This window comes from Ursus americanus, chromosome 2 (assembly GCF_024610735.1).
Source record: "Ursus americanus isolate L20-20 chromosome 2, mUrsAme1.1.p, whole genome shotgun sequence".
NCBI classification, from domain to species: Eukaryota; Metazoa; Chordata; class Mammalia; order Carnivora; family Ursidae; genus Ursus; species Ursus americanus.
In genome coordinates this window covers 98816071-98843455 of record NC_142128.1, presented here as the reverse complement: position 1 = coordinate 98843455, position 27385 = coordinate 98816071, and the positions used below count along the sequence as shown (strand labels likewise).

Below are 27385 nucleotides of genomic sequence, written 5' to 3'. Positions count from 1 at the left end.
GGGGCGGAAAAGCGGCTCCTCAGAAGGCTGGCTGCTCGGCACACATTAACCGTTTTGGAGGCTTGTTTATTGACCGTAGCAAAACTATGTACGATCTACCATTGAAGTCATTTTTAAGTGTATTCCTTTATTTAGTGAAAGCGAGTCAGACCAGAGTTTTACACTGGAATCTGGGCGACGGGCACCGGGCGGAAGGCGGCGGCAGCGAACTCGCTCCCCGCCGGCCACCCCAGCCCGGCCCGCGCAGGCGCGCTCCCGGCTCCGCCCCGCCCGCGCAGGCGCGCTCCCGGCCCGCCCCGCCCCCACCGCCGCGCGGGCGGCGGGGGCGGAGCGCAGAGGGCGCGCGGGCTGTCGCGGGCGCGGAGGAGACAAAGCCGCGTCGGGGCCGCGGGGGGTGGGCCCGGGGCTCGGTGGCGCCCCCGCCCGCGGGGAGGGCTCGGAGGACCGCCCACGCCGCGGCCGCCTCGCAACAGGTCGGACGCCTTCCGGGAGCCTCGCCCTGCGCTGCCGCCCCCCGCTCCCGAGACCCGGGCGCCCCGCTCGGCTCGGGCCGCGGCTCCCATGCGGTTCGGGTCCAAGATGATGCCGGTAAGCGCGCGGGCGGGCGCGGAAGTGCGCGGGGCGCGGGAGCCGAGCCGGGGTCCGGGCAGCGCGGCCCGGCTCCGGGTCCCCAGGCCGCGGTCCCCAGCCCAGCCCCCACCCTCGGCCCCCTCACTCCCCGCCCCCACCCCCCAGCCCTCGGCCCCCCACCCAGCCCCCGGCCGATGGTGAGCTGAGGGCGGGCCGCCGCCGACTTTCCTCCGGTCTCCGCCTGGGTCTTCACTTGGTGCGGTTCTTGAGCGTCGAGAACAGGGGCCCGGAGTCTTGGTTGCTTTGTCTTTTTAAAAAACTTTTTGTTGGAGTGAAACAGGCATCAAACTTGCTCTTGCCTGAGTTTTGGTTGGGTTTCGCTCGCGGTGTGCGATGGCAGCCCGAGTGTCAGGTCGCGGGAGACCTGAGTGCCCGCGGCGCGTTCGGTTCGCGGCTCCCCCCCAGCCCCCCGAATCCCTCACATCCCACTGAGCCTCCCATCCCTCCATGAACCCCCGGTCCCCCCACCCCTCCGAGTCCCCGGCCCCCTGAATCCCCCGAACCCTCCCCAGGCCCCCCGAACCTCACTGAGCCCCTATCCCCCCACGAACCCCCGCACCCCTGCCCCCCCCGAGTCCCCGGCCCCCTGAATCCCCCGAACTCCCCCAGCCCCCCACGACCCCCCGGCCTCCCCCCGAATCCTCCGCCCCCCCCGAGTCCCCCTGAGCCTCCTAGTTTCCCAGCCTCCGGCCCCCCGAGCCTCCCAGGAGGCCCCTGGACCTCCTGGCCGCCAGCCAGCCTCTGGCCCCACGAACCCCCCGAGTCCCCAGTCCCCTGAATCCTCCGAGCCCCTGCCCCCTGGAGGCCCCCGGCCCTGGCCCCCAGGGCTGACGCTGGAGTGAAGTGGCTCTTTCCTTCAGCTCCCGCGCTGGGAGTCTAGGGGGGCGCAGGGCTGGGGGCTCGTGCACGCGTTCCCCGCCCCCCCCCCCCGCCGGAAGTTGTGCCCGCGCCTCTCCCCCCCGACCAGGGGTCACTTTGCGGCCCTCGCTGTTTTCTTATGGCTTCGTGTGTTGAGACAAAGAAGCAGGCATATTTTACCCCATTACCCCATCTGTGGAATGGAGTGAGGACAGATTTTGTTCACTTGCAGTTACAGGTGCAGAGTAGAAAGTTTTGTCCCCCCGCTCCCCGCCTCTGTCGTGGGAAGGCGTCCTAAACGTTCACGGTCTGGGCAAACTTAGTTTATTGGAATTGATCATCGGGAGTTTCGATGGTTTGGGATATTCTGTCCTGCCAGGATTCAAGGAATTGGAAAGTGTTGAGTGTTATGCATCCTGTTTTAGTTTAATACCTGGTTACAAAGTCAAGTTTGTGATGCAAATGCCCGGTATTAAAATACGGACCATGGAAGAAGGTGAAGGAGTTTGCTGTTAAAATATTTATTCCTTGGATTTACGTTTCTTTCTCTCCTTTTTTTCCCCTCATAACGTTCCTTTCTCTTGAAATGACTTTCACAGATTGTCTCTGAATTTTCCTAAAAATAGGAACAAGATAAGTATTGGTTGTTGCAATGTGGTTTCTTAAGGATAGTTTCATGTCAAGATATGCTTTGGGCTTTCTTAAAAAACTTAGGATGCGTTTTCCTTCTCCCCGCTATATACCAGATGATCAGAACCTATGAAAGGTTATGCTGCTGTGGACACTGTGTTAAGTGAGAGGTGTGGTTCTGATGGCCCTCAGCAGACTCCCCACGTGGGAGGGGGATGGGAGGGTGGCTAGTACCCCAGCGCTAGAGCCAGAAGCAGCCAGGACCTCACTACCTCAGTTACGACCTCTGTGACCAGAAGTTACGACCTTCTTTTACAAAGTGATTTGTCTCAGGTTCAGCATCCGTAAAATGGGGATGATGATACTAGGGAGCCCTTAGGGTGGTTTGAGGATTAGGGTTGCTAGTTCCGAAGTAATTAGTCTGGCGCCCATCTTTCTTGGATTTGCAATCCTGGTGAAACCACAGGTTCTTACGCCTGGGGTCCATAGAAGCCTGGCGTCCATACGAACGGGAGGCAAGTTTTCATTTAGTGCCATTGTGTTAATAGGTGTCCTTATCCTGTCGTATCTGGGGTACTTGAAGATAAGCCTGTTTTCTTAAATATATTTCTTATCTTTGGCTTTTAATTTTGGATTTTAATTTTAACATTGAGTGAGGTTTCATATTTTTTACTTTGAAAAATCCTAACCAATTTATTGGGAAAAGCAGTGTGCTTCTTATGGAAAAATGGATCGTCTCAGGATGTAGACAGTTGTCTTGATGTGCTTTTTTTGTTGTGGTGGTTAAATGTACATAACAGAAATTGCCATTTTAACCATTTTTAAGTGTGTAGTTCTCTGGCACTAAGTACATTCCTTGGTTTGCTTTTCAAGGCATTCTAAAGATAACAGCCTGCTGTTTAGACAGCATTATATTAAAAATGTGCAAATAAATGGTGTTTGTGTATTTTCTCACCAAATGGTAGAGAATCAAGTGATTTTCATGTGGGACATGAAGTGATAATTGGACCCTAAACCAGAAGGGGAAGGTGCGTTTTAGTAGGCTAACTAAAAATACGTAGGCAAACAGCTGAGCGCCAGGGTGGGGTAATGATAGGGTGCGGCAGAGGCTGTGGTAATTAACACCCATTTTCAGATACCCACCAGAGCATCTCTGATGCTCTGAGATTTCTACAGCTTGGTAAGAAGGAACTGATTAACCTCTCCTACTTGACACCGTATTTTCCTCATCGAGGAAAGTGTTCTCTGCAGGTTGAGAATATGGCTTTTAGTTGAGCTGTCCTCATTGTATTTGGTAATCGGATAAGGGGAGGTGATTATTCAAAGCAAAATTCTCAACTATTTAAAATTATATCAGGTCTCTTTTTTCATTGCTTTCATTTTGCAAAGCATTATATTTAAGCAAGGCATATATTGAGAAATATCTTTATGAGTGTAGCTAACTCTAGAAGCGTTCAGTGCTCTTTTTAGATGGAGCTTTATAAAGATTCCTGCTTGTACCTGCAATCGAAATGGAGAATTAAAAACAAAACAAAACCTACACAGAATCGCACGGTTTTGTGCAGTGCCACACCGAAGGCCAGAGGACGTGAATTTGCCTGGTTGTCCGGTAGATACCATGTGTTACCTGTGTGTCGGGCTGGGACGGACCTGTGCGGTGTCTGTCCTGTCCCGTATGGTGGCCACCAGCCACCTGCAGCTACAGCACTTGAAATGTGGCCGGTGGGATGAGATACTGAAGTTCTGAAACAATTATACAGTCTTAATTCTATCTAAATAGCCACATGGGCCTGGTGGCTGCCGTACTGCCACAGCTGTCAGCTTGACAGAGTAGCACAAAGTAACTTTACGTAGGAATCACATTATTTGCAGCTTCCTGTTTACATTAATACTTTATTTTTTTTTTTAAGATTTTATTTATTTATTTGACAGAGAGAGAGAGAAAGTGAGAGAGCACAAGCAGCGGGAAGGGGAGAGGCAGAGGGAGAATCAGGTCCCAGGACCCTGGGATCATGACCCGAGCCCAAGGCAGACGCTTCACCGACTGAGCCCCCCAGGCGCCCCTACATTAGTACTTTAATATGAAATCATAATGGCCTGTTTACCCCTAACGACTTGGGAAATGGGTTTTCCAGTTACTTAGTTTAGTGTTCTCTTTGAACGAATCTCATTGTGGGGCCCTGATACAGATAATGATTTTAAGAAAATGATAGCTTAGTTTAAAAAGCTCAATTGACCCGATGATGATTTAAGTTTTCAATTTGTGGCATTTTCCCTTCCAGGGTTGCAGAGTGTCCTAATTATTTCTAGTTATTCTGTGATGCTCTAAGAGAATATCCGATTGTGGGAGCTTCTAGTTCAGGGAGTCTAGGGCAAAAAATTGGGTTCTCGCCCTATCTCCTTTAGAAGTCTGACAGCTGGTCGGTAGGATTTATATATTTCTAAAGGAAACTGCAGCTCACAGACCAAAGGCAGGACTTCTGCTTAAATACTTGTATTATTTTCCTGTAAAAGGGTGGTCTTATTTGCACATACTTTCCAAGCTGAAATTATGTGTTGGAACGAAGAAGCTTTCAGGTTACAGCTCTAGAACATTGTATTTATATGATTACACCATGCGGTGAAAGAATTTCTTCTTGTTGAGTAGTAATGTAGCAGGGTAGCTTAGGTTTGACTCCCGAATACAGTTTAAGGTAAGTTCTCTATCTTTATAGAATTGTAATTCTCAAAGGCTGTTAAACAAATCATCTGTTTTTTTTAAAAATGTGGCAAATACCTCACATTTTATGTGCTGTAGTGAGATTTGTTGCCTTGTGACTCCTGCTATATTCATTAAAAGCTGAAACGCATTAAACATTTTCTGTATTTTTACCTGCTTCAGGGAAACGGTTTAGACTTTCTAGAGAACCTTAGCCCAAGCACACAGCCGCTTGTATTTTAACAGTTAACCTGAAGAGAATTTATTTATCTGGAGGACATAACGGAGGGTCATTTGCTCATATGCTGCTTCTAGGAAGAACTGTTTTCTCTCCCAATTCCTGTCCCCTGCCCCCCAACAGTAGAAAGTAGAAACAGTAAAACGAAACCTGTTTTTTTTCTGAAGCTTTTAAGGAATCATATAGACCTTCATCTCTTGGTAACCTGTGATAGTTTGTGGCACTCGTTAAGAAGTGTGTCTGAAGCTAACTCCACACTGTTCTTGGCGCTTCTGGGTTGTGCGGCCTCTCTCCAGCAGGGGACTGCGTACCAGTGCCTGTTGATGGTGTTTCCATATTGGCTTGTGAACCTCTCCCCACCCTCTGCTAAGTGTCAAAGGATAAGGAGAGTGGGGTAGGAGAGTTTAGGAATCCAGAGTGTTCTTTTCTGCTCATGCCACTTAACCAACTCAAACATGATTGAAATACTTGCTTTTCGTGTGTGCTGTGTGCCGAAGAGAACATTTTTCTTTAATCAGATGTAATTGAGAAAAGAAAACACAGATGACAGACTATGTATGAAATGTATACTTTGGTGTGCTGAGTGAGGCACTAAAATTTTATATTTTATTGGGGAGAGCCAAGGAGAAGTTGTAGGCAGTAGGGGACCCTTCAGGAGCAGCGGGTGACACAGAGGCAGGGACCCGAAAACATTTTGTATACTGCCTCAGCAAAAGAAAGTGACTGTATCAAGGAAATGCACGTTGTAACCGTAGATCTTGTGTAGGAAAAGCAGTTTCCCGGACTCAGCAACTTGTGGTCATTTTACAGGTTTTTCTACCTGAAATTTATTCCAAACCAAATGATTTCAATAAATGATAAGAGATCGTGCTAAGAGAACTACGTTTCTTCGAAAATATTCATTTGGCCAGTAAATACCGAACTAATTACTTCTGAAATGCCTACTTCAGTTGTTTCTCTGGAAACACATTTTTAGCTTAGTACTTCTTCATTTACATTCAGACACTTCAACTAAAAGTCTCTGAGACACGGGTTGAGAGAAGTAGTAGAAAAGCGTCGTGCATAAAGGAGTCTGGAATTCCAGTTGCAGGTGCTAGTGGTAATAACAGGAGCCAGCACTCATGTGTGAGCAGCGCGGGGGGCTCAGAAGCCCTGTGCTCCGGGGTCCCTCCCAGGGAAGGGGAAGGAGCTTCTCCCGAGACCCCGTCTGTGCCCCACACTGTGCCCGGTGCTGTGGCTTGGTCATCCCATCGAATTTCCTGCTGACCTTGTGAAGCGAGTCTTCTCGTCCTCATTCCACAGATGAGGAATTTGAAGCTCAAAGGGTTTCAGGAATTTGCTCCTGGTCACTCAGCAGAAATGAGACACGAACCAGGTCTGCCTACAGACAAACGCTCTTTTAGATGTCAGTGCCTACATTAGACTATTTCTGTATACTCTCTATGGGACCAACAGTGGCCATGGTGTTCTTTTGGCAAATGATAACTTCAAACATGGCTTTTCATTACATAACTACAATTGTTTTTGCAGTAGGAAAAGGAAAACAGACATCTTTCCATATTTAAACCCAAACTGGGTGAGAAGATGAGTAAGGTTCGAATGACACGGAGGTGACCACCTCACCCCCATGCCATGGAAACACCTCAGTGCCTGTTATCTTTGTGCCTCCGAACGCTCCCTGGAGATCTCAGCCCCTCCACGGCGTTGGCAGGGAGGGAGAAGAAGCCACCGTTTGTAGGAGGCGTGTGGATTCCTCTTTCTCTGGAGGTTGTTTTTAAACAGGGCTTGAAGGCGATGATGCAGGGAAAAGAGGATCAGAAGTGGATGGGCCCGTTGGGAGACGCGGAGGATGGGGGGACGTACAGCGGGGAGAGTGCCATCCCCAGTCTTTGCCCTTGAGACAGTTCCAAGGGCTTGAGTGGTACAGCAGTGACCTGACCCACGCCACTGCTGATGGGAAGTCGGGATGGACGCCGAGTGACAGCCCCATCTGTGCAGTAAGTAGTGGTCCAGCTTAGTGAGATGAATTTGTCGGAAGTAAACTAGGGACTGATTTTGTTTTGTTTTGTTTTTAAAGTATTTATTTGAGGGAGAGAATGAGAGAGCATGATCTGGGGAGTGGTTGGTGGGCAGAGGCAGAGGGAGGGGCAGGCTCCCCGCTGAGTGGGGAGCCGGACCGGAAGCTCGGCACGGAGGCTGGCTCGATCCAAGACCCTGAGATCATGACTTGATCTGAAGCCAGCCACTTAACCTACTGAGCCACCTAGGCGCCCCCTAGAGACTGATTGTGGATGAAATCACCTTAAATCATTGTTCTTCATCCTTCCTCATTAACCTGTTGATTGTATTTGGATGGCCGTTTGGGCCAGCATAAGTCCTGCAAATACTTAACGGTCCGTCCGCAGTGTTGTGGGCACTGTTTAAGTGCCCCAGATACAGGAGAGGATAAGACCACATCCAGGGAGCTTACATCCCATGGAGCTGAGTGAGGGGTAGATGGGGGAGGTGGAGAAGAAGAAAGAAATGTGGGAGAGTGGGATTCCAGTAGGATCGTGTGGCTGGGATGGCTGCTTTAGATTGGGGGTCAGGGAAGTGATAGTTCAGCTGGGACCCGAGCGCCCGGGAGGAGCTGTGTGTCACATGGGCAGAGGCTGGGCTGCGGGCATAGGCCTGGAGGACACAGTGCAGCCGGGGGCTGGTGCTTCGTGGACGGCGGGGAGGATGCCGAGGGCTGAAGTGAGAGCAGGGGCGCATGGGCTGAGGTGGCACTGGGGGGGCGGTGCATTAGCCCCCGGGGGAGTGACAGCAGGAGAAGGGACCGCATGTCATTGATTAGGAAAGACCCCTGTGTTGCTGTGTGGAGGGTGGGCCGTGCAGGTGCCAGAGGCAATCCTCTGGGAGAGGCGGGGGGAGGGAAGGCCGCTCAAGGCCTCCTGAGGAAGGTCCACAGACAGCCACCGAGAATGAGTAAAAGCCGTACCTTTCCACTGCGATGGCCCCGCCGATAGTGTGAACTTGTTAACCTTAAATAAAGCAGTCAGTTACTTTCCCCACGAAAGCGGTTTATTCGGGAATAGCAGAGAATTGCAGTTTGGGACATGCAAGCAATGACAAGACCACAGGCAAGTCCAACACACGAAGGAGAGAAACGTGGTTTTATGGACAAGAAGGAGGAAGTTGGGAGGGTTGTTTTGAAGCAAAGTCCACTGGAGAAAAACGGGAGTTCGGGGTGACGGCAGGCTGCTGGGGTGCTCACTTCCTGCAGGAGATACGGTGCCCGTCTTTCCCGGTGGGGGCCTGTAATTCGGGATTCTTCCCTGTGGCGGGTTTTTCTGTTGGGTCTGTGATTGACCTTGAGTGATGCAGCTTCCCCTTCCAGCCTCCCCTTCTGCATCCCGAATCCACTCTGGTGAGGTTTCCCTTTACTGATTTTCACACTCGATTGACATGGTGTGTCCCCGGCTTTAATAACTTCCCTCGTGCCATTGGGAAGCCCTGGGGCGAGAGAAGGAGCAGTGCCTCCCCAGGGCTGGGAGTAAGACCAGGCAGGAGTAGGGAAGACTGCTCCCATTCCACAAGCTCCCTCCCGTGGGACTAAAGAGAAACCAGACTGTATAGAATTCGAGAGCCCTGAAGAGCTCAAGAGGAGCCCTCAGTCACTGTGGTTCTTTAAAACCGAGGAGGGCAAGTCCGGTCTCTGGAGGAAGCCCTAACCTTAAAGATTTACAACAACTGTACTTTTGACCCCGTGACTGTGCCACCTTGGCAGCTTCTGATGGGTTCGCCTACAGTCCCTTTACGTAAACACTTGTGTTTTTAAATCGGAGATATCCTTTTATTGACGGAGATACAGAGTGGCCAGCCATCTAGGAAATTGAGTCAGAGCTGCCTCAGCTCTGAAGGGCCTCCTGCCCATGTTATTCTGAGCCACAACTGCTAGCTAGTGTGTGATAGGTGGGTAATTTTGGTCATTCGCTGATTTCCAGAAAAGGGGGGCTATTTCAGATAACACTTTAGTGTAACGGTAGAAAGGTCTTTCCCTGGTAGGTTTTGTTTGTTGCCGACAGCCGCTGGAGACCTGAGAGTTGGGCCCCTTTCCTTCTTTCTCCCGTGGTCCCCCCACCCTGTGCCATCTCTGTGTCTCGGCCCCTCTCCTGTCCGTGGGGCCCCTCCCCTGCCCGGGCTCCAGCAATCCTCTCCCTGTTTCTCTTCTTACCCACATTGTTCTCTGCCCGTCTGGTCCGTTCCACACACTACATCTGTGGTGGTTTTCCTGAAACAGAAGTCTGTGTCATCCCTCTCCAGAGGAGTCCCAAGACTGATCTGTTCCAGCGTGCGAGATGAGCTTCCTAGCGTCTGATGTCTCGTCCAGGTCTGAGGTCAGCCTTTCTGTGCCGACCGTACGCTTCCATCCAAACACTGAGCCTCGCGGTGCGGTGATAGACACAGAACACCCAAGTCAGCATCCGCTCGCACCGCCGCTCTTTGGCCTGCCGGTGGGATTGTGTCCCTGTTCCAGAAGACGTGCTTCCTGCCCCGTCCGTGCCCCCCAGGGACTGCGTTAGGGCTGCTGGTGGGGCTGGACGTCTGCGTTCCTTGTGCTCGCGGCAGGCTGTACTCTGTTCCATGCTTCCATCTGTGACCTGCTCTGCGCCCTCTGGCCCCGCGGTAACTGTGTGTGTGCGAGACGCCAGGTGTGCACACTGACAGTTTTTGCAGCATGTCTGTGCCCCTCAGGTTGAGAATTGACCTGTCCCTGTGTATTTGTCCAGTCTTGCCCCCAGCCTCCCGTGTCGGCAGCTCCAGGACAGTGACGATGCTGTGCCGGCCTGCTCGCGCCTCCCCATGTGATGTTTTTCTGCCTGGATGTTCTTCTTCCTGCTGCTCTTACTCATCCTCCAGTTTCCAGTTCAGTGGCACTCCTTTGAGGGAGGAGTTGCTTCCTGCCCGCCCTGAGCCTTGCATGCACCTCCACCAGGACGCTCTCACGTGCGGCCCGTCTGCTTGCAGCCCCGTAGTGCTCCGCGAGCTCTGGGACGCTGGGCACCACGCCTCCCATCGCTGGGTTTCTGGTGCTTGGCACACTGTTTGACACGCTGTGGGGACCTGATAAATAGTGTTCGAGTGAATGAACGTTCTTAATTTTTTTGAAAGATTGTATTTATTTGAGAGAGGGCATGAACAGGGGGAGGGGCGGAGGGAGAGGGAGAAGCAGGCTCCCCACCAAGCAGGGAGCCTGATGTGAGACTCCGTCCCAGGACCCTGAGATCATGACCTGAGCCACAGGCAGATGCTTTAACCGACTGAGCCACCCAGGTGCTCCTGAGTGTTCTTTCGATTTTCTTTGGTGAGGGTCGTTCTCACCCGTTTATATGTATGTCCACAGTTGGCTTTTGAGCTCTCTTAGAGAGTTCCCAGAGCTGGACTCTTAGAGAGTGGAGGAGCGCTTTCATCACCAGTGTGAGGCGGAGAGGGGAGAACTGGACCCAGGGGATTGGCTGTGCTTAGGGCATCCTGGGCGGCTCCGTCCGTGTGCCCAGGCAGCAGCCGCGCTCAGCGCAGGGAAACGGTGCCAGCGGTAGAGAACGGCGGGCAGTGACCTGGTTACGTAGTGTGTAGGCCTTCTACTGTCTTCGCTGTTCGATGACCACAGATGCTGAAAGCAGAGTGGCCTAACGCGAGTTGCCCTGCAGCATGTTTGGAACTTGAGATCTAAGTCAGACTTCAGGCGTGGTTGAAAAGGAGAGAACAGATTTCTTCAGTTACTCTAAGCAGAATGCCTGGCTGCTTCTTTTCAGCCATGGTCTGGTTTTGGGATCACTCACTTGGAAGTTACACCACACGTTCGTATAGGCGCTCACCCTTGGTCATGCTCTGGGCTCCCACTGACTCCCCCGGCTGCCACCGAGCTCCGACCCACAGCGTCCATGCAGCTGCACAAGCCCGTGTTGTCACTTGCTGTGTGTGTGAGATCTGAGATAGCGTGGGGGGCGGAGGAAGCCTTTCAGGGTCAAAATCTCTGTCCCAAAGGAATTTATACACCACGGAGGCAGGTAAGACAGGGGTATAAACAACTGTGCGAGTGGACGTTAGAGAAGCAGAGAGAAAGTGTTCTTGTGTCTAGAGGGGTGTGCGTGTGTGCGCGCGTGTGTATGTGTGCGTGTGTTTGTGCGTGTGTGTGTGGAGGAGGGGCTGGAGGCAGTTTGAGGGTCTCCAAATCATTCTAGAAGCCTAGGGATGCCTTGGGGACTAAGGGACAGGGTGTAGGGAACAGGTGAGCTAATCCAGGGAGACGAGTGGGGAAGAGTGTGGGTTTTTGGGTTTCTCATTTGGTGGCTTGAGGCCATAATTGTGCAACAGATGATGTAAACTAAGTTCCCTGAGATCTGATGTATGCAAAGATAAATACGGGTGCCTGTGACTGTGTGGTGTTTCCATACAGTTACTGCTTCCGGGTCAGCTCCTGGTGCTGCGATAGGTCATGTGTGCCGGATGGGTCACCACGCTCTGCGGTCACCTGTTGGTGAGACAGCTCCTGCTAGACGTGGACAGCAGAGTCCTCCCAGCCTCTTCATAACCCTTGAAGCGGGTGCTTCTCAAGCTGTATGTGGTGGGCTGGCGGGGCCCACCCCAAGGGCTTTTTGTGTGGGGTGTCTTCCCCCAGAGGTTCCAGGTGGCTCCCTCTGCCTCCGACCAGATGCCTCTCCGGGAGCCGCGTGTGCGTCTGAGTCTCCTCTCCTGCCTTCCGGGCCGCGCCTGTACTGGCCTAGTAGGTGCTCAGGAAATCGGGTGGGACAGATATCCAGGTCAACAAGCAGTTGGGGCTAGGAGGGGACAGAATGAGGGACGGACATCAGGAGGACACCAGCCCTGGGAGGCCTGGAGGTGGCGGTGCTGTCGGCTCACAGGCACCAAGTGGGGATGTGATCAGACATCTGAGAGCAGCAGCGTGCAGCTTTCTGAGAGAACACGATTTTTCTGTATGTAGAGGATTTTTCTCATGTTTTTTCTGCAATGGGGATGATCTCGGAGGATGCCCGTGTTCTCTGGATGACACTGGGTGGCTGGGGGCCTCCCTGTGTGGTGCCCTCCAGATGGCTGTTGAGACTACCTGGGGTGTTGATTTCTAACTTTCACTCACTTGCCGTAGTAACCAAAAGAGTACAAAAATCCATTGTTTATGATTTTATAGTTTTGCTTTAACTCAGATGTGGCTGACAGAAACTGATGGACTGATTTTAAATGACACTGTAATAAAAAGCTGTACACTTAGTATCTGGGCGGGTTTACACGTCACTGACCCTGAACAGAGCACTGGTAGATGTGATTCACCGTCCGCGATGGAGGTTTTGACCGGCAGCCCAGTGGCCTTGAGAGTAAACTCCAGGCGGAAGTCCTGGCGGCGAGGAAGCCGTGGTGCCTGATAGCTGACATGAGACCAGGCTTGTCTCTGAGGGCCAGGACACAGCACTGGGAGATGCGTGTCCCTGCCCCCCAGAGGGAGGCTCCCCAGAGACCCCTGTGGCTGCCCACATGGACACTGGGGGCCGGGGAAAGGCATCCAGGCTGGGCAACCGGTCGGAGCGCTGACCCACGAAGGCTGGCAGCCTGGTCCTTAGGGAGGCTCGCCTGTGAGGAGGAGTGGCAGAAGATCCCAGAAGGTGGGGATGACCTGCATGTCATTTCTAGCCCTTCTGCTGTCAGTGGCCACTGCTGGGCCCAAGGGAGCTTTGGCTGACGTTCCTGTTTGTTTGTTCTTTCCCTGTTCTCTATGATCGTGTTGAGGGAGGTGTCACTCTGGGTGGGCGGGGTGCAGCCGGTTTGCATTTCTCCCTGCACAGGGGAGTGCTGAGTCCCGAACCGTGCAGGCTCCTCCCTGGTCTCACCCCCAGCCTAGTTGCTACCTGTCCTTCCTCGGAGTTCCTGAGAGCTGTAAGGCTTGGGAGGATTTGTGTCACCCTTTTTACAGACTGTTCCTTTCCCTCTAAGGAACACTTCCCCCTCTTGTATTCTTTTTTCTCCTAGGTAAACCTGAGCGATTGAAGGTTTCATGAGCCAGAACTACTGCAAAGCCTTGTTTCCTTTCTGTGACGAAGAGCACCTTATACTCTGGTTCCCTTTTCTTTCTGGGGAGCTTTACCTGGTTTTGTAAATCGAAGGAATGAACTGTAGCCTCTGACACAAAGTGAACTTCTTGGGAATGCCCTAACCAGTTTTTGTGGGGTGTTTTTGTATTTCCTCTTGGAAGACTCTTCCACATTTTAATCTGAGATAATGCCTCCTTGAAAATGAATAATTCTTAACGTTAAGAGCATAACGTTATAGTCACAGTGAATACATGTCCTCTGACACGGAGCTCTTAAAAAGGAATCTGTGACCCATTGTTTTTAAATGGAGATTGTGTGTGACTTTGGGATTCTGGAAGGACAAGTCTTCGGACGTGACTTGGGCATGAATCACTGCGGAGTGCGGGGGTGGCGGGCCGCGCGGGGGGCGAGCAGCGTTCATCTTCTCTGAGCCTTTCCTATCAAGCACTTTCTCAAGTAGACACAAGTAATCATCACAGTGGCCACTTTCTGTAGCATATTTCCACATTCTTTTATCACAGTTTCTCGTAAGTGTATACTTGGAAACTGATATTATCGTGGAAATATGTTAACATTGAGAACATTTTAAAGGGATGTCTGTAGTTTCTCTCCTGTATATTCCGTTCAAGCCAGTTTATCTGTATGTGTCTTTTAAAGGTTCTAATCTTCGACTTCACACGATTCTGTTTTGTAGCTTGATCTTGCCACTTTCCTAACACAGTTTTTGGAGTCGTTGGCAGCTGGGTTGTAACCCTTCCAGCGAGGGTTTTAAAACTTTTCCATGTTGCTGAATATTTAAAATAGTTTGCCACATTACTCTTCGTAGATCTAACCCTGTCGTGAAAATATTGTGGCATTTAGAATTTTCTTCATTTCAGTTATTTCTTTGGGATAAATTCCCACAAGTAAGGTCGTGAGGTAGACCTAATTCTGTGGCCTTTGCAACGACCCGTTTTACTTTTCAAACGGATTTTAACAGTGTATATGGTGCCAGCGTCATGTCCAGGTGAGTCACTGTCCTCCAGTCTCATCTCTGTTGGATCTTTTAATCAAATTGCTGATGTAATAGCTGTAAGTGGCACCTCATTATTTCAGTTTAGTTAAACAATTACTTCCCCCCGGGTTTTGCGGTTGGTTTTATTTTTTTATTTTTTATTTTTAAGATTTTATTTATTTATTTATTTATTTGACAGAGACAGCCAGCGAGAGAGGGAACACAAGCAGGGGGAGTGGGAGAGGAAGAAGCAGGCTCCTAGCAGAGGAGCCTGATGTGGGGCTCGATCCCATAACGCGGGGATCACGCCCTGAGCCGAAGGCAGACGCTCAACAACTGCACCAACCAGGCGCCCCTGCGGTTGGTTTTATCTCACGTGACCCACCTGTTATTCCTCTGCTCTGAAGGGTACTTCAGAGTTGATAGTTTACTGGGGAATCTCTTCTCCTTGCGGCTCATGCTGTAAAAACATGAAGTTCCTGGTTTACAGGTTGGCAAGAAGTGAGCATGTCTCAGCCCCCCGGAAGGGGCTGCTGGTATTCATTTGTACTGAGGGCAGAAGAGCTGTCCGCTCTGTCGCCCTGTCCCCGCGTCGCCCACCGTGGCGTGTGCATTTTCGGGTGCCTCTGAGGTTCCCAGTCCTCGCGGAGCCCACATGTGTTTGTGAGGGCTGTCGTGAGGCTTTGGCTGGATGATTGCTGGGTTCTTCCTAATGACAATAATTCACCTCCAGAGTTCTCAGGAAATACCCGGAGCTTGAGTCCGTGAGAACAGCCTCCCCGGGGATCCCCATTTTGTGTGCTTCCCTGTGGCCCGGGGAGCTGATGAAGTCATCTCATTTCTTGGGAATATGGTGTTTTAAAACGTCCATGCCAGGAAAAGATGACATATTTGGAAGTAAGGTTACTATAGATTTTTTTAAATGATTTTCTTATGCTTTCCATTAATTTGTGCCTCTGGGCTGAAACCTCAGCCTGTCTCCCATTATGTGCATTTTTTTCATTTCTGAATTACCATTTTACCTTCAGTCTCATTCATGTACTTCAGTAGTAAATTGTCTCGTTTTTCTATGAGCACGTTTCATCTCCCTTAAGAGATTTTTGTATCTTACACAGAAAGCATGAAGTAGGCCCTTTAAATAGTGATACGATTCACGTTCTGTGAAATTCACCCTGTGAGGTGTACAGTGCAGTGGTTTTTAGTAACTTCACGGGGTTATGTAACCATCACCATCAGTTCCAGAACATTTCCATCGCCCCAGATGGAAACCCCGTCCTCTTGAGCAGTTACCCGCGGCCCCCTGCCCCAGACCCCTAGCAACCGCTAATGCGCTTTTTGTCTCTGTGCCCTTGAATCTTCGGGACGCGTCCTGTTTGTGCCCGGCTTCTGTCACACAGTGTAATGCTGTCAAGATAGCGCGTCTCCGCACCGCAGCCCTTTTTATGGCCAAATGTTATTCTGTTCCGATGTAGTGGATTTCCAAGATCTCTTTCTGGACCGCTTGTTTCTTGTCCGTGACTAAAGTTGAGGCAGCGTTGGGGCCCCAGAAAAGCACGTGGAGTACATGCTTGCCGTACCCGTCACAGCAAAGCCCCGGGAGCGGTGGGGCCTTGTGTTCATCTTACCAATTTCCTCGTCCGCTCCTGAAAATACCAGTTTTATTGTGCATGTGGTACATAATCATTCTAGAAAATTTAAGCATGGCTGAGCTCCCAGAAAGTCAATTCATAATCTCACCACGGCATCACAACTGTTAGCTTGGTGAATATCGTTCCAGGCTTGTTTCTGTGCGTGGCTTGCCCGTGTGTGTATTTGCGTATGTTCCCTCTTCCCATTTGTAGAAAAGGACGTGGTGAATAGTCTTACAAGAAAACAGTGCGTAACCGACACATTTTCGAAAATTTGTGCTTTTTCCTTCTAAAATGTTTTCGTATCAGATACTGGAAACTTCTAAGATTTAACAGTTTTATGTTTTATCTTTAAAAATTCATGAATTGTAGGCCAGAATTGTTCTTGCAGGACTTAGTTGATAGACTCGGCTAAAATGTCTTTTTTAAAGTAAAATTTTAAACATGCTAATAAAACTTTAAACAAGACAAAATAAAACAAAGCAAAAACAGCTTTACCTCGTTTCTGTTTCATTTGTTAGGGATTTAATTACGTTTTTGAAGAATTTCTTTATCCCTTTGGAGCACTGAGATTTGTGAACGGCGATAAAAGGAAGGTGGCCACGTGAGGACCGTGTACACCTGCTTTTTCTCGGGTTAATAGGATGATTAGTTTAGCTGGCCCTCTCTTTTGATCCTCTTTCTCATTTATTTTTTTGCTAGTCTTTCAAGTAAGAAGAGGCGAATTGATATTTATTGAGAAAATCCCTGATTCACTTACGCTATAAAATTTTAAATAGGTACAAATTATCACACTGAAGCCCATAATTGTGGCCAGATTATAACTTAAAAGATATTAAATTATAAGTGATATATTAGTCTGAGTGATATTTAACCTTTATAGTTTGGGGACATATTTATGTAGTATATTTAAAAGTAGATGAAATGGGTTTAAAAGTTTATTTCAAAGTTGGGATGCCTTTCCTTTGTTTTACTCATAATTTTTTAGGAGGGAGAAGTAACAGTTACAAATATTATGGCCAGCGGCAGCAGCGGGGACCAGGGAGTGGTTCTTGTCCACCTGGCAGTGGCATGGTGGGGGGAAGGCACCTCCGCGGTCACTTAGTGTAAAGTGTCGTTGTCCCTCCCCCCCCCACTTCCAGCCACTCCTTCTGGCCATGTTGTTGCCACTGTGCTGGTTGGCCCTTTGTCATGTAAAAAGTAGAATAATCACTGGGAGAAAGGACGCAGGTGAGGGTGGGACTGTGGGGGGTTGGCTTAGCGCAGAGGGTTTGTGGGCTCTCCCCGCGGAGCTCCCCACTGGGCTGTGGACAGTGGTCTGGAGAACGGTCGTGGTCAGTATTGCCCACACCAGTCCCCTTTCTGCTGGGCCGGTCCCATCCAGTCACACAGCCCATTAGGACTCTCCCGCTGGAATGAAAACAAACAACACCCCTTCTGCGCAGCCTTCTTCTGTCTGGGGCTCTGCTTCCTCTGCTGTGTTAAGGCAGAGCGCCTTGGCCGGCTCTGCGGGTCTGGGTCTGTGCCCTCCCCTTGGGGTCTGGGCTGGTCCGTCCATGCTGGTCAAGCAGCGGGCAACCTCCAAGTGCCAGTGCCATGCCTGGGGCTGAGGGTCAGTTCGCAGGGCACTTTTCGGAGACCCTAAGTTCACTGGACTTTGTTGAGATTGTTGAGACGCTCTGTCCACTTGGTCTCTGGGGCCCCGCACTCCTTTGGGTGAGTTCCTGTTTTCTTGTGGATGGCCTCTCTCAGTCCTTTGCTGGGTCCTCGTTGTCCGGACCAGCTCCAGCCCCGCCCTCGGCACTGTCCTGTGTCTGCTGTCCCTAGCTGATCTCGCCCAGCCTTGGGCTCCAAGGCCTCTGTTTGTTCCTGCCGTACTTTCGAGTCCATTCTGGTGTCTGGTAGGTGGCTCCAGTTTGCCCTGGAGGCTGCCCTGGCCAGCCCTCTCCTCACCTCTGTGTGTCGCTCACCTGGATGCCAGGACAGCAGACCCAGGCTTGCGCCAGTCTCTCTCTGCCCTCACATCCACCTGCTGTCCATCAAGCACGTCTCTGGCCCTGCCTTCTCGGTAAATCCCCATCCAGCCGTTTTCACCACCTCTGCTGTCACCTGCAGTCTGGGCACCCCTCCAGCTCGGGTGCTGCGTTTCCTCTCAGCTGCTCACACAGCAGCCAGTGTTTCAGATGACATCACTTCACTACCCTGCTTGGAATCCTCCAGGGACCTCTTTTTTAAAATAATTGAGATATGACCACCGTTCTGAAGTATGCAGTTCAGTGGTTTTTAGACTTTCCACAAAGTTGTGCAAACCTCACACTAATTCCAGCATTTTCATCGCCCCAGACGAAGCCCGGTAGCTGTTAGCTGTCATTTCCCCAGCCCCCTGGCAACTAATGTCTCTGTCTCTTAATGATTTGCCTCCAGTGGGTTCTTTGATTAAAATCCAGATTCCTTGCTCCGGCCTTTGAACGGTGGTTCCCAGACCAGCGGCGTCCACATCACATGGGAGCGTGTTAGAAACATGGCACCTCGGCCCCCTTCCCGGATCCACTCAGTCAGAAAGTGAGGGTGGAGCCCGGCCATCCGTGGTTAACAGCCCTCTGTCCACACCCCAGTTTGAGGACCAGTGGCCTCATGACTCCCCTCTAATCCTTTCCCCTTGCTGCGTCGCCGCTGACCCTGCTCTCCCCCAGATGTGACAAACCGGAGCCCTCCTCAAGGCCTTTCTGCGCGCTGCCTCCTTAGCCTGGCTTGGACTCCCGTTCTGCTTAGATCGCTTCTCCGGAGCCCTCCGAAGCCTCGCCGGTGCGGATGGGAGGACCGCTGTCCCGAGCACCTCTTGCCGCCCCTGCAGATGCACCCTGCACCCTTCTCCTCCCTGCCCTGTGCTCCCAGGGGCGGGCTTCTGCACACCACACCCACGTCCCTCTCCGCATGGCCCCCTCTGTTTGGATTGTTGTGCGATAGTAGCTGTGTATTCAAGGTAATTTCTGCAGTAGGGCTGAGTCTGGAGAGCGGATGGCCTGTAAGTCCTGAATGAAGGGAGAGAGTGTTGAAGCAGGATGGCCGGCGGGTGAGCAGAACGGTGTCTGATGGCGCCGCGCGCACTGCCGCGGTTCTCGGCACACAGAGGGAGACACAAAGTCAGTCCGAGGGGAGTCTGTAAGATGCGGGACCAGCGACAGGACTCGTTCGTCCATAAACAAGTACCTACTCCGTGTGTGCTGCGTGCCAGGCGCAGAGTTCACGGTGCTGAGGATGCAGCGCTGAAGAGACAGACCCCGGCCTGTGTGGAGCATACGTTCTAGAAGGGAAGACGGAGGATAAAACCAAATTAACTGAATATAAAGTGCGGTACGTGGGGACTGTGCCAAGAAGAGCACAAAGCAGGGAAGCGTGCTTGCGTGTGCATGCGTGGTGCTGGGATCTGGGCAAGGATGGCCAGGGAGGGCGTTGCTGGGAGGGCAGCACTGGAGTGCAGACCGCAGGGCCCAGGGGAGCAGCTGGGCTGGCTGCAGGCAGAGCAGGGCAGGTGCACAGGCTCCGCGGGCCGGCATGCTCGCTGCGTGCTGCCTGTGCGGATCCCGGAGATGGAGGGGATTAGGAGAGGAGGCCCGAAAAGGTAGTGGGGGCTGGCGTTGGCATGGGCAGGTCACGAGTCCGCTAATCCAGACCAACTTCCCCCTCCCTCCCTGGCTCTCCCCCCACCTGACGCAGCCGCAGAGCAGAGCAGCCCTGCTTTTCCTCCTGAATTTACTCTGTGTCGCCTGAATTGTGCAGCTCACACATAGCACTACCCCCTCTCCCCATTTTGTCACCAGATCCTGTCTTTTCCACGGAATCCATCCTTTCTCACTGCCTTTGTTCAGCCCCTCGCTCTGTGCCAAATGCTGGCTGCAGTATGTTGGCTTTGACCCTGTCGCCCAAAGTCAGTGGCAGTTGTCCGAGTGAAGACTCTTACTTTGAAGACGGGGACTGAGGCTCAGGGAGGTGATGTGATTTCCCCAAGGCGGTCTGTCTAGCTAATTATTAACAGATCTGGGGCAGAGCCCAGACCTCCTCTGCCCCGGAGTCCAGAGCAATGTCACACCACCCGCCTGCCCAAGCACATGAGGACGGTCCCCGCCGTCAGTCAGCACTGAGCGCATCCTCACACACGGAAGGTAGAAATGGGGTCAGCTCATGCACCTGCCATTCGTGCAATGCGGTGCATTTGGGGGGAACGGTAATCTTAAACACAACACGTCTCTCATCATTCTTATTTGTAATTGTACTTCTAAGTAAACGAAGCTGTTGCTTTCCAGAAAGTAAGAGACCAGATCTCTATTAGAGTTGGGTTACCGCGGTTACTTAGCACATTTCCTAATATTGTCCTGCTGTAAGGAACAGCCTGAAGAGTAGGGAATGGGTCAGAAGAGCAGAATTGACCCTGTCATTTTAGTAGCCAAGTCGATCGCTTCTGTGAGTCTTGTTCATTTGTAAAGAGAGTAATGCCGGCTCTGCTTGTCTGGGGTTGATGCGAGTTTCTGAGCTGCGTGTGCCGAAGCTCGGGGGGGGGGGGGGCGGTGCTGGGACCCTGCAGCCGCCCTTTGTCTGCAGGCTGTGGGCTTAGTGTCTCTGCATTTCCACGACAGCGTGGGTGTGGGTGGGGAGCACAGAGAGCCGCTGTGGGATACGAGAGTGTAAATTGTTTAGTTCCGTCCTGAAGTGTGCCCTACGATTTGCCAGAGCCGCGGCAGGGTGGAAGTCTGTGAGCTTAGTGAATCCTTGTTATTTTTTCCAAGTGACTTTTGTCAGGGCTTTATGATTTTTGTGTGGTTTTGAAGTGCTGCCTTCCTGTCTGGCTGAGGCCTGGAACGATGTGTCTTTATTAATACAGTTTGTTGGGAGGGGAAGGACAGTATAGAATTAGCTTGAAAGCCTCTCAGCTCATCCTGAGAAGCTGTATGGTTTTTTTTCCTTTTTTATTTACTGTTTCCCCAGTATCCACTGTGTTAATTTTTCTGGGTTCCCTACTGTGTGTTCTCATGTTCCGGGTGACTCTACGTTGGACGTGCTCCTGTGAGTTGAGAGCTTTGGCTGTAAGAAGGGAGGACGCGGTGACCTTAGGAAAACAGGGTCGGGGGTGAAGGAGGAGCTACAAGGTGCCTGGTGCTGAGCCTGCTCACAGGGAGAGGGAGGGGAGTATTCGCCCCTGCACGGCTCCTCCTCTCACTTGACCGCACCCCTGCGGCACCTGGCCTGACCGCTTAGCTGGTGTCCATCACTGTCCCTAACGAGGCGCTGCCTTTTTGCGGAGAAGAGCCTAGTGCAGCTTTCTGGGGTGGGTGGTGGAGTCTGAGCTGGAGGGCAAGGCGCCTGGCTGTGGGCGGGCCCGTGTCGTCCTGAGCGCGGTGCCGGTCCTGCTCATTCTGCTCTTTTGTGGCCTTCAAACCCCAACTTTTCCGTGTTGGCAGCCCGTTAATCATTGTTACAGAACGTGTGCTGGTCCGGAGTGGACCTGCCAAGGCCTCAGCGTTCTCCATTCGTGAGAATCTCTCTCGCAGGATAAATGCTCCCGGGGGGACTTCTAACAGCCGGTGCATGTTTTATCCTGATACACGTGGGCCCGCGTGGAGGCAGCGCTCCCTGAGCTGCGAGAACAGAGGGGCTTCCCTACCTGCATTGCTGTTAGCACTTTATTTGCTGTGTCAGTTTCTTCAGCGCTGGGAATTCACATTTTGGGGGGATAATATAATCGGCGTGAAAGTTTGCGTTCTTTACTCTCAGTGTTTTTGAGAGACGACGTCTGGTTTTCCTAGGAGAAAGGGGGCTTGTGATTTGGAGATTGAGACCTGCCGGCTGGGTAAGCTGTAGCATAACAGCCCGTCCGCCTTGCGCATACGTTGTTGACGAAGACTTAGGCTGTAATGTTGCAGGTATCTGATTTGATTAAAACATTTTAGCCCGAAAAGTCCGATTTTTTTTGCACAGGTGGTCTCTGCTCACGGTGTAAATATGAGATTTCCCTCCAAGCTGTGTCTCCTCTTTCCCACCCTGGCCTCAGAGCAGCACGTTCTTAGGTCTCGCGCCGGAGAGGCTGTGTAGACACATGGGTGCACACAGATATCCCCGAAGCTCCCTCACAGGCTCCGTGGAAGCTCTGTTTCTGGGGTGGGTCTGGCATCTACGAGGAGCTATGTAAGTATTTGGCGGACAAAGAGCAAATACAGTGTCAGAGCAAGACTCAGTTTGGCCATTTGTGTGAACTGGTTTGCCCGAACCCCAGGGACCCCAGGGGCTATGCAGGCACCGCTCGCGAAGGGCCCAGACCGCCACACCGCTCTCGACTGGGGCTCTGGGAAAGGAATCCCAGGTGACTAAAAAGTGAAACCTGTGATGTGGACACTGACAGCTGCTGTCTCTCTCTCTCTCTCTGTTGGCAGATGTTTCTCACCGTGTACCTCAGTGACAACGAGCAGCACTTCACCGAGGTCCCAGTGACCCCCGAGACGATGTGCAGAGATGTGGTGGATCTGTGCAAAGAGCCCGGCGAGAGCGAGTGCCATCTGGCCGAAGTGTGGTGTGGCTCTGGTACGAGACCTGGGTTGTGTTGCCGTTGAGACGTGGCTGTGGGCCCCACGCGTGTTGTCCATGGAGAAACCATGGCCTAGCACGTGCATCAGGGCAAGACGTTCTCTCTCCAGCTTCGCTGTGACGTAGGGACCCTTTCCATTCTTGTCCTCTGCAGTACAGCGAAGACACTGCAGTATAAAAGGTCAAGGACAGGCAGGTGGCCCAGCAGGGCAAGCTTCTGGGCCGTACCCGGAAAATGCTCACGAGTGTTTCCTGTGCGCTTCGACTCGACTGAATTAGAAACGTGAGGCGTCCTGATTGCTTTGCCCTCTCCAAGTTTTTGTAGGTTTTTAGGGAAAGCTGTTCAGTCTTGAGTTACCATAGTGGCAAAAGGCAGTGGTGAAATCATAGGCATTATTTTAGGCTTTGAACTCAATCCCTCACTCTAGTTCTTTGGAGCCCTAAAATGGGACAGCCTGGTCTTTTTCTGGCCCCTTAGGAGTTTGTAGATGTGCGAGTAATTTTCTGTAATTTCTGCCTTGTTCCTGGACAGCCTCGGTGACCTCCCACTGCTTCTTTTCCTCTGGGGGTGCCAACGTCCCAGCATGGATTACACACTGGGTTAATTGTGTCCACACCGTTCATAACACCTGCAGCCAAGCTCCCTCCCTACCAGGTCGGGACCTCTTGGTCGTCTTTGGCTGACTTTCTTACAGTTGGGTGTCCTGGAAGGTCTTGTGCTCACTCCCTGAATCGCTTCCTTCTTTTCCCTTCACAAAGGAGCTAGATTAGACCATGCACATAAAGACCCCAAATGGTCCTTTTCAAATGAAAATGTGACGGTCTGACTTGCCACTCCTCCGTGGCTTTCTCATCTCCTGAGAATAAAATCCAGATTTCTGATCTTGGGTTGTGAAGCCTGTGTTGTCGTCAGGCACATTCTCCTTGTCCTGCAGCTTCCCTTCTGTTCCCGAGTAAACTAAGCTCCTTCCCGCCTTGGGGCCGTTGCTGCCAGCTCTTCCCACTGCCTGTGTTGCTCCCCAGGTGTTGCCGCCTGGACTTCAGCCAGAATGTTCAGTCCTCCAAGAGAGACTCTGCTAGAGCGTCCTGCTGCCTTGGCCATGAAGCCACCCTGATTTAATCCTCTGGGTTTTGTGTGTTTGTTGGTTTATTGCTTCTTGAATCCCCGTGGTCCAAACACACGCACTAGAACGTAAACTCGCTGAGAGGAGAGGCGTGCGTACGTCGTGCGTTGGTGTGCCCAGCTTGGGGAGAGAGCCTGGCGTCTCGGGGTGCTCTGTAAGTACTTCCTGAATGATTATGCACTGCTGGCTGCTTCTGGCTGCCTCCTTGCATTCAGCAGATCACCTTGCTTTATGCTTTCTGGAGATGATTGAAAGCACCCTTCGAGAGCCAGGAAGAAGCGTCCTTCTCTCGGCAGGGATCTCTGGATTCCCCCTGCTCCTTTTCTTCTCAGGGTCTTGCTCACTTGAGGCCAGGGACCTTTACTATGTGGTGATGTTGAGAAGATTTTCTTTCTTCTCACTTTAGTTTAAAAAAAAAAAAAAAGGACTGCATCTGAATGTGTTCTTTTTTGTAAAAGAGGAAATAGTGTGGACAGACTGGGAACCTCTCCCCATTCCCGTCCCCTGATCGCTCAGTGTAACTGCTCAGCGTCGCAGAGAACTTTTCAGACTCTTCTGTGTTTACAATCGTAGTAACTATAGGAATAATTTTGTGTGTTGTCTCTTTCTCTGTTTTTTCTTTTTGTAAATAGTATCACACATATCAACCTCCCTCAGTTTACTGTTTCACCTTACAGTCCAGCTTCGAGGTGTTTTTCAGATTAGTATGTGTAAATCTACATCATTATTTTTAATTTTAATTTTTTTGAGAGAGAGTGTGCGCAGGCAGAGGGAGGGGCAGAGGGAGAGAGAATCTTAAGCGGACTCCACGCTTAGCGCAGAGCCTGACGTGCGGCTCAGTCTCACAATCCTGAGATCACGACCTGAGCCGAAACCAGGAGTCGGACGCTGAACTGACTGCCCCGCTATTCTTGCTTTTATAAATACTGCAGCGAAATTCCTTTTAGGGGCCTCTTGATCTGCACAACTGTTTTTCTGGAGTAGACACCACGAAGTACAATTGCTTACTTAAAGGTTCACACACTTTAACATTTAATGTGTGGTGCCAGATTGCCCTCCACAAAGGCTGTCACACCCCCACCAGTTTTTTTTTTTTTTTTTTAAGATTTTTTTTATTTGACGGAGAGAGAGACAGCCAGCGAGAGAGGGAACCCAAGTAGGGGGAGTGGGAGAGGAAGATCCCACCAGTTATTTCTGAAAGAATCTTCCATCAACGATAGGATAACGTCTTAATTTTTGCTAAGCTGATAGCCAAGCTTGCCCATTTTTTTCATTTGTTTATTGGCCATTTGGGTTTCCATTTTTATTTAAAGTGGTTTTTGTTTTTGTCTTTTGTTTTTGTTTTTTTACATTTTAAGTAAGCTCCACACCCAAAGTGCGCCTGAAACTCCCGGCCGGGAGCTCACGTCCCACGCTCCTCTGAATGAGCCAGCCAGGCGCCCCTAGGTTTCCATTTTTAAAATATTGTTTCTCCATAGTCTTTGTTCATGTTTCCTTTGGCGTTTGCCTCTTGATTTGTAGGCATTCAGAAACAGAAACTATACTGCATCTCAGGCCTGTCGGTGTGATTTAAAAGGATCCTTTGCTTACTGCAAGGCAGTAAACCTACTCTCCTGTTACGTAATGCTGTAAGCGTGAAAGAATTTTCCTTCCCTCCCCCATTAATTTTTGTGACTTGTGTGAGTTAGGGAGTGAATTACTTGTTTCCCGAATGGGTAGTGGATTGTCTGAAGTGCCTTATTGAACGGTGGTTTCTTCTTTCTGACGAGAATCGTCCCTGCATGCCACGTCAGAGCTCGTACAGAGTTAGGTTTCTGTGAGCTTTAGTCCATTACTTTTGTCTTCTTGTTTATGAGCGAACCAAACGGTTCTGATCGCTGTAGTTTGATGTTAAGCGTCTGTAAGGCAAGTGCTTTTATTCCATTGTTCTGCTTTTTCGAAAAATATGTGAGCTATTCTTCCATTTTTTTCTTTTTCAGATAAATTTTAGAATGATCTTGAAAGGTTCTGTGGAGGGTCCTGTTGGGACTGTGGTTGGTTGTCGTGAATTCATAATTCATCTGAGGGTTGTTTGTATGAAGCTGTGATCAGGAGTAAGGTCCTGGGGCTCAGAATCCTGTCTCTGTCTTTTACTAGCTTCATAACCGAAACTCTCTGCAAGCCTTGCACGGAACCCACGGCAGGGATGGCTACAGGCGGGGTTTATAGGGCACGTGCAGGACCTGCGAGGCGCGTGTCTGCGTGGGCAGCCAGAGCCTGGCTCTGCCTCCTCCGCGTTCCCCGAACGTGCGGGTTTCCCTTCAGTGTTTTGAAGGAACGTGTGTGCGTGTGCACAGGCGTGTGTATGTGTGGTCAGGCGGTGAAAGGTCTACTAAGAAGTTTTGTCGGGGGTGTCTGCCTGCGAGGAGTGTTTCCTTCTGGGGGGGTCTTAGTCGGAATTTCTCTGCTTTGGGGACGACGAGGGGTCCCTCTGTCACCTCCGGGACTGCAAGCAGAACGGTACTTTGTTGTGGCTGAGTGGACTGAGCGCAAGTCCACAAAGCCGGCTGCTCCCTGCTCTGCCCCGTTGGTGACCTCAGGTGCTGGCAGGTGCCCAGCGATTTCTTAGGCTCTTCCAGCGTTCTTCTATTAAAACTTAACACAGACAGCGCTGGAGGATCTCTGTTTTTAAGCAGTTGCATCCTCGAACAGTAGGTTTGGTTTTTATATCCAGATCCTTGAGGTTGGAAGATGTTTTGAGGGGAGCTTAAGATGCATGATTTCTCCTGAAGTTCCTATCTCAGAGTATTCTGTGTCTTCCTTTTTGTCTCTAGAGAAGTTTGACAGCTGGCAATCTCACTGGAAGAGGGGCCGAATAGATACACTGTTGACCCTTGGACAATGTGGACCTTCAGGGCACCGACCCCCTCGTGCAGTCGAAAATCCACAGGGGACTTTAACTCCCCCCAGACTTCACTCCTTACAGATTAGTGTTGCCTGGAAGCTTTCCTCACCACGCCAGCAGTCCATGAACACATGTGTTGTGTGTTATTATATGACGCGTTCTTCAGTCGAGTTTGCTAGGGAGAAGAAAGTGTTATGAAGAAAATCGTGGGGCACCTGGGTGGCTCAGTCAGTCAGGCATCGGACTCTTGGTTTTGGCTCAGGTCATGATCTCAGGGTTGTGAGATCGAGCCCCATCTTGGCCTCCATACTCAGCAAGGAGTCTGCTTGAGATTTCTCTCCCCTCTCCCTCTGCTCCCCGCACCCCCTGCCAACATGCACTCTCTAATAAATAGATCTTAAAAAGAAAAGAAAAGAAAATTGTAAGAAACAGAAAATACATTTCAGGACTGGACTATATAAAAAAAAATTCCCATATAGGTGGACCTGGATGGGTCACATCCGTGTTATTTAAGGGCCAACTATATTTTCAGTGCGGTATAGCCTTTTGTTGGGAAGTGGGTTGTCTCATTTTTTTTTAAACATAGTTTATAGAATTATAGTTTAAAAATAGTCTAATAGGGAGTAGGACTAGCCTTTAAAGATTTTATTTAGAGAGCACACGTGTGTGAGCAGGGGGAAGGGCAAAAGGGAGAGAGAATCCCAAGCCGACTGTGCGCTGAGTGAGCCCCACGTGGGGCTTGAACTCACGACCCTGACCTCATGACCTGAGCCAAAATCAAGAGTCTTGGACGCTCAAACGACTGAGCCACCCAGGCAGCACTAAGCTACTTATTTAGAAAGTTATTTTTAATTTCTCATTTATATTTAGAGAACCCTAGAACATTCGAGTTAGAAGGGACCTCAGAGGCCAGTAGTTTACAGAGACTTCTGAAAATGCCCCCCAAGTTCAGCGGTGAGCCTGTGGCCCGTCAGGAGCACCGAGTTAGACTCCCATGCCCGTGGCAGCCGGCCCGGATCCATTCCCCTTTCCAGTGCC

General features: G+C 51.0%; 1 protein-coding gene across 4 annotated transcripts in view; it reads left to right on the top strand.

The window, feature by feature from the left end:
- Positions 1-336: 336 nt before the first annotated feature.
- Positions 337-27385, top strand: part of TP53BP2 (tumor protein p53 binding protein 2) — a 54506-nt gene continuing 27457 nt past the window's right edge. For 2 of the 4 annotated variants that reach the window (XM_045797087.2, XM_045797060.2), the window contains exons 1-2: positions 337-588; positions 22189-22336. In XM_045797087.2, the coding sequence (XP_045653043.2) occupies positions 562-588; positions 22189-22336 (175 nt within the window). In that variant the 5' untranslated portion in view covers positions 337-561. Of the gene's footprint in view, positions 589-18701; positions 19118-19817; positions 19927-22188; positions 22337-27385 lie in introns of those variants that run through there. The other 2 variants (XM_045797077.2, XM_045797068.2) reach the window with 2 other exon arrangements.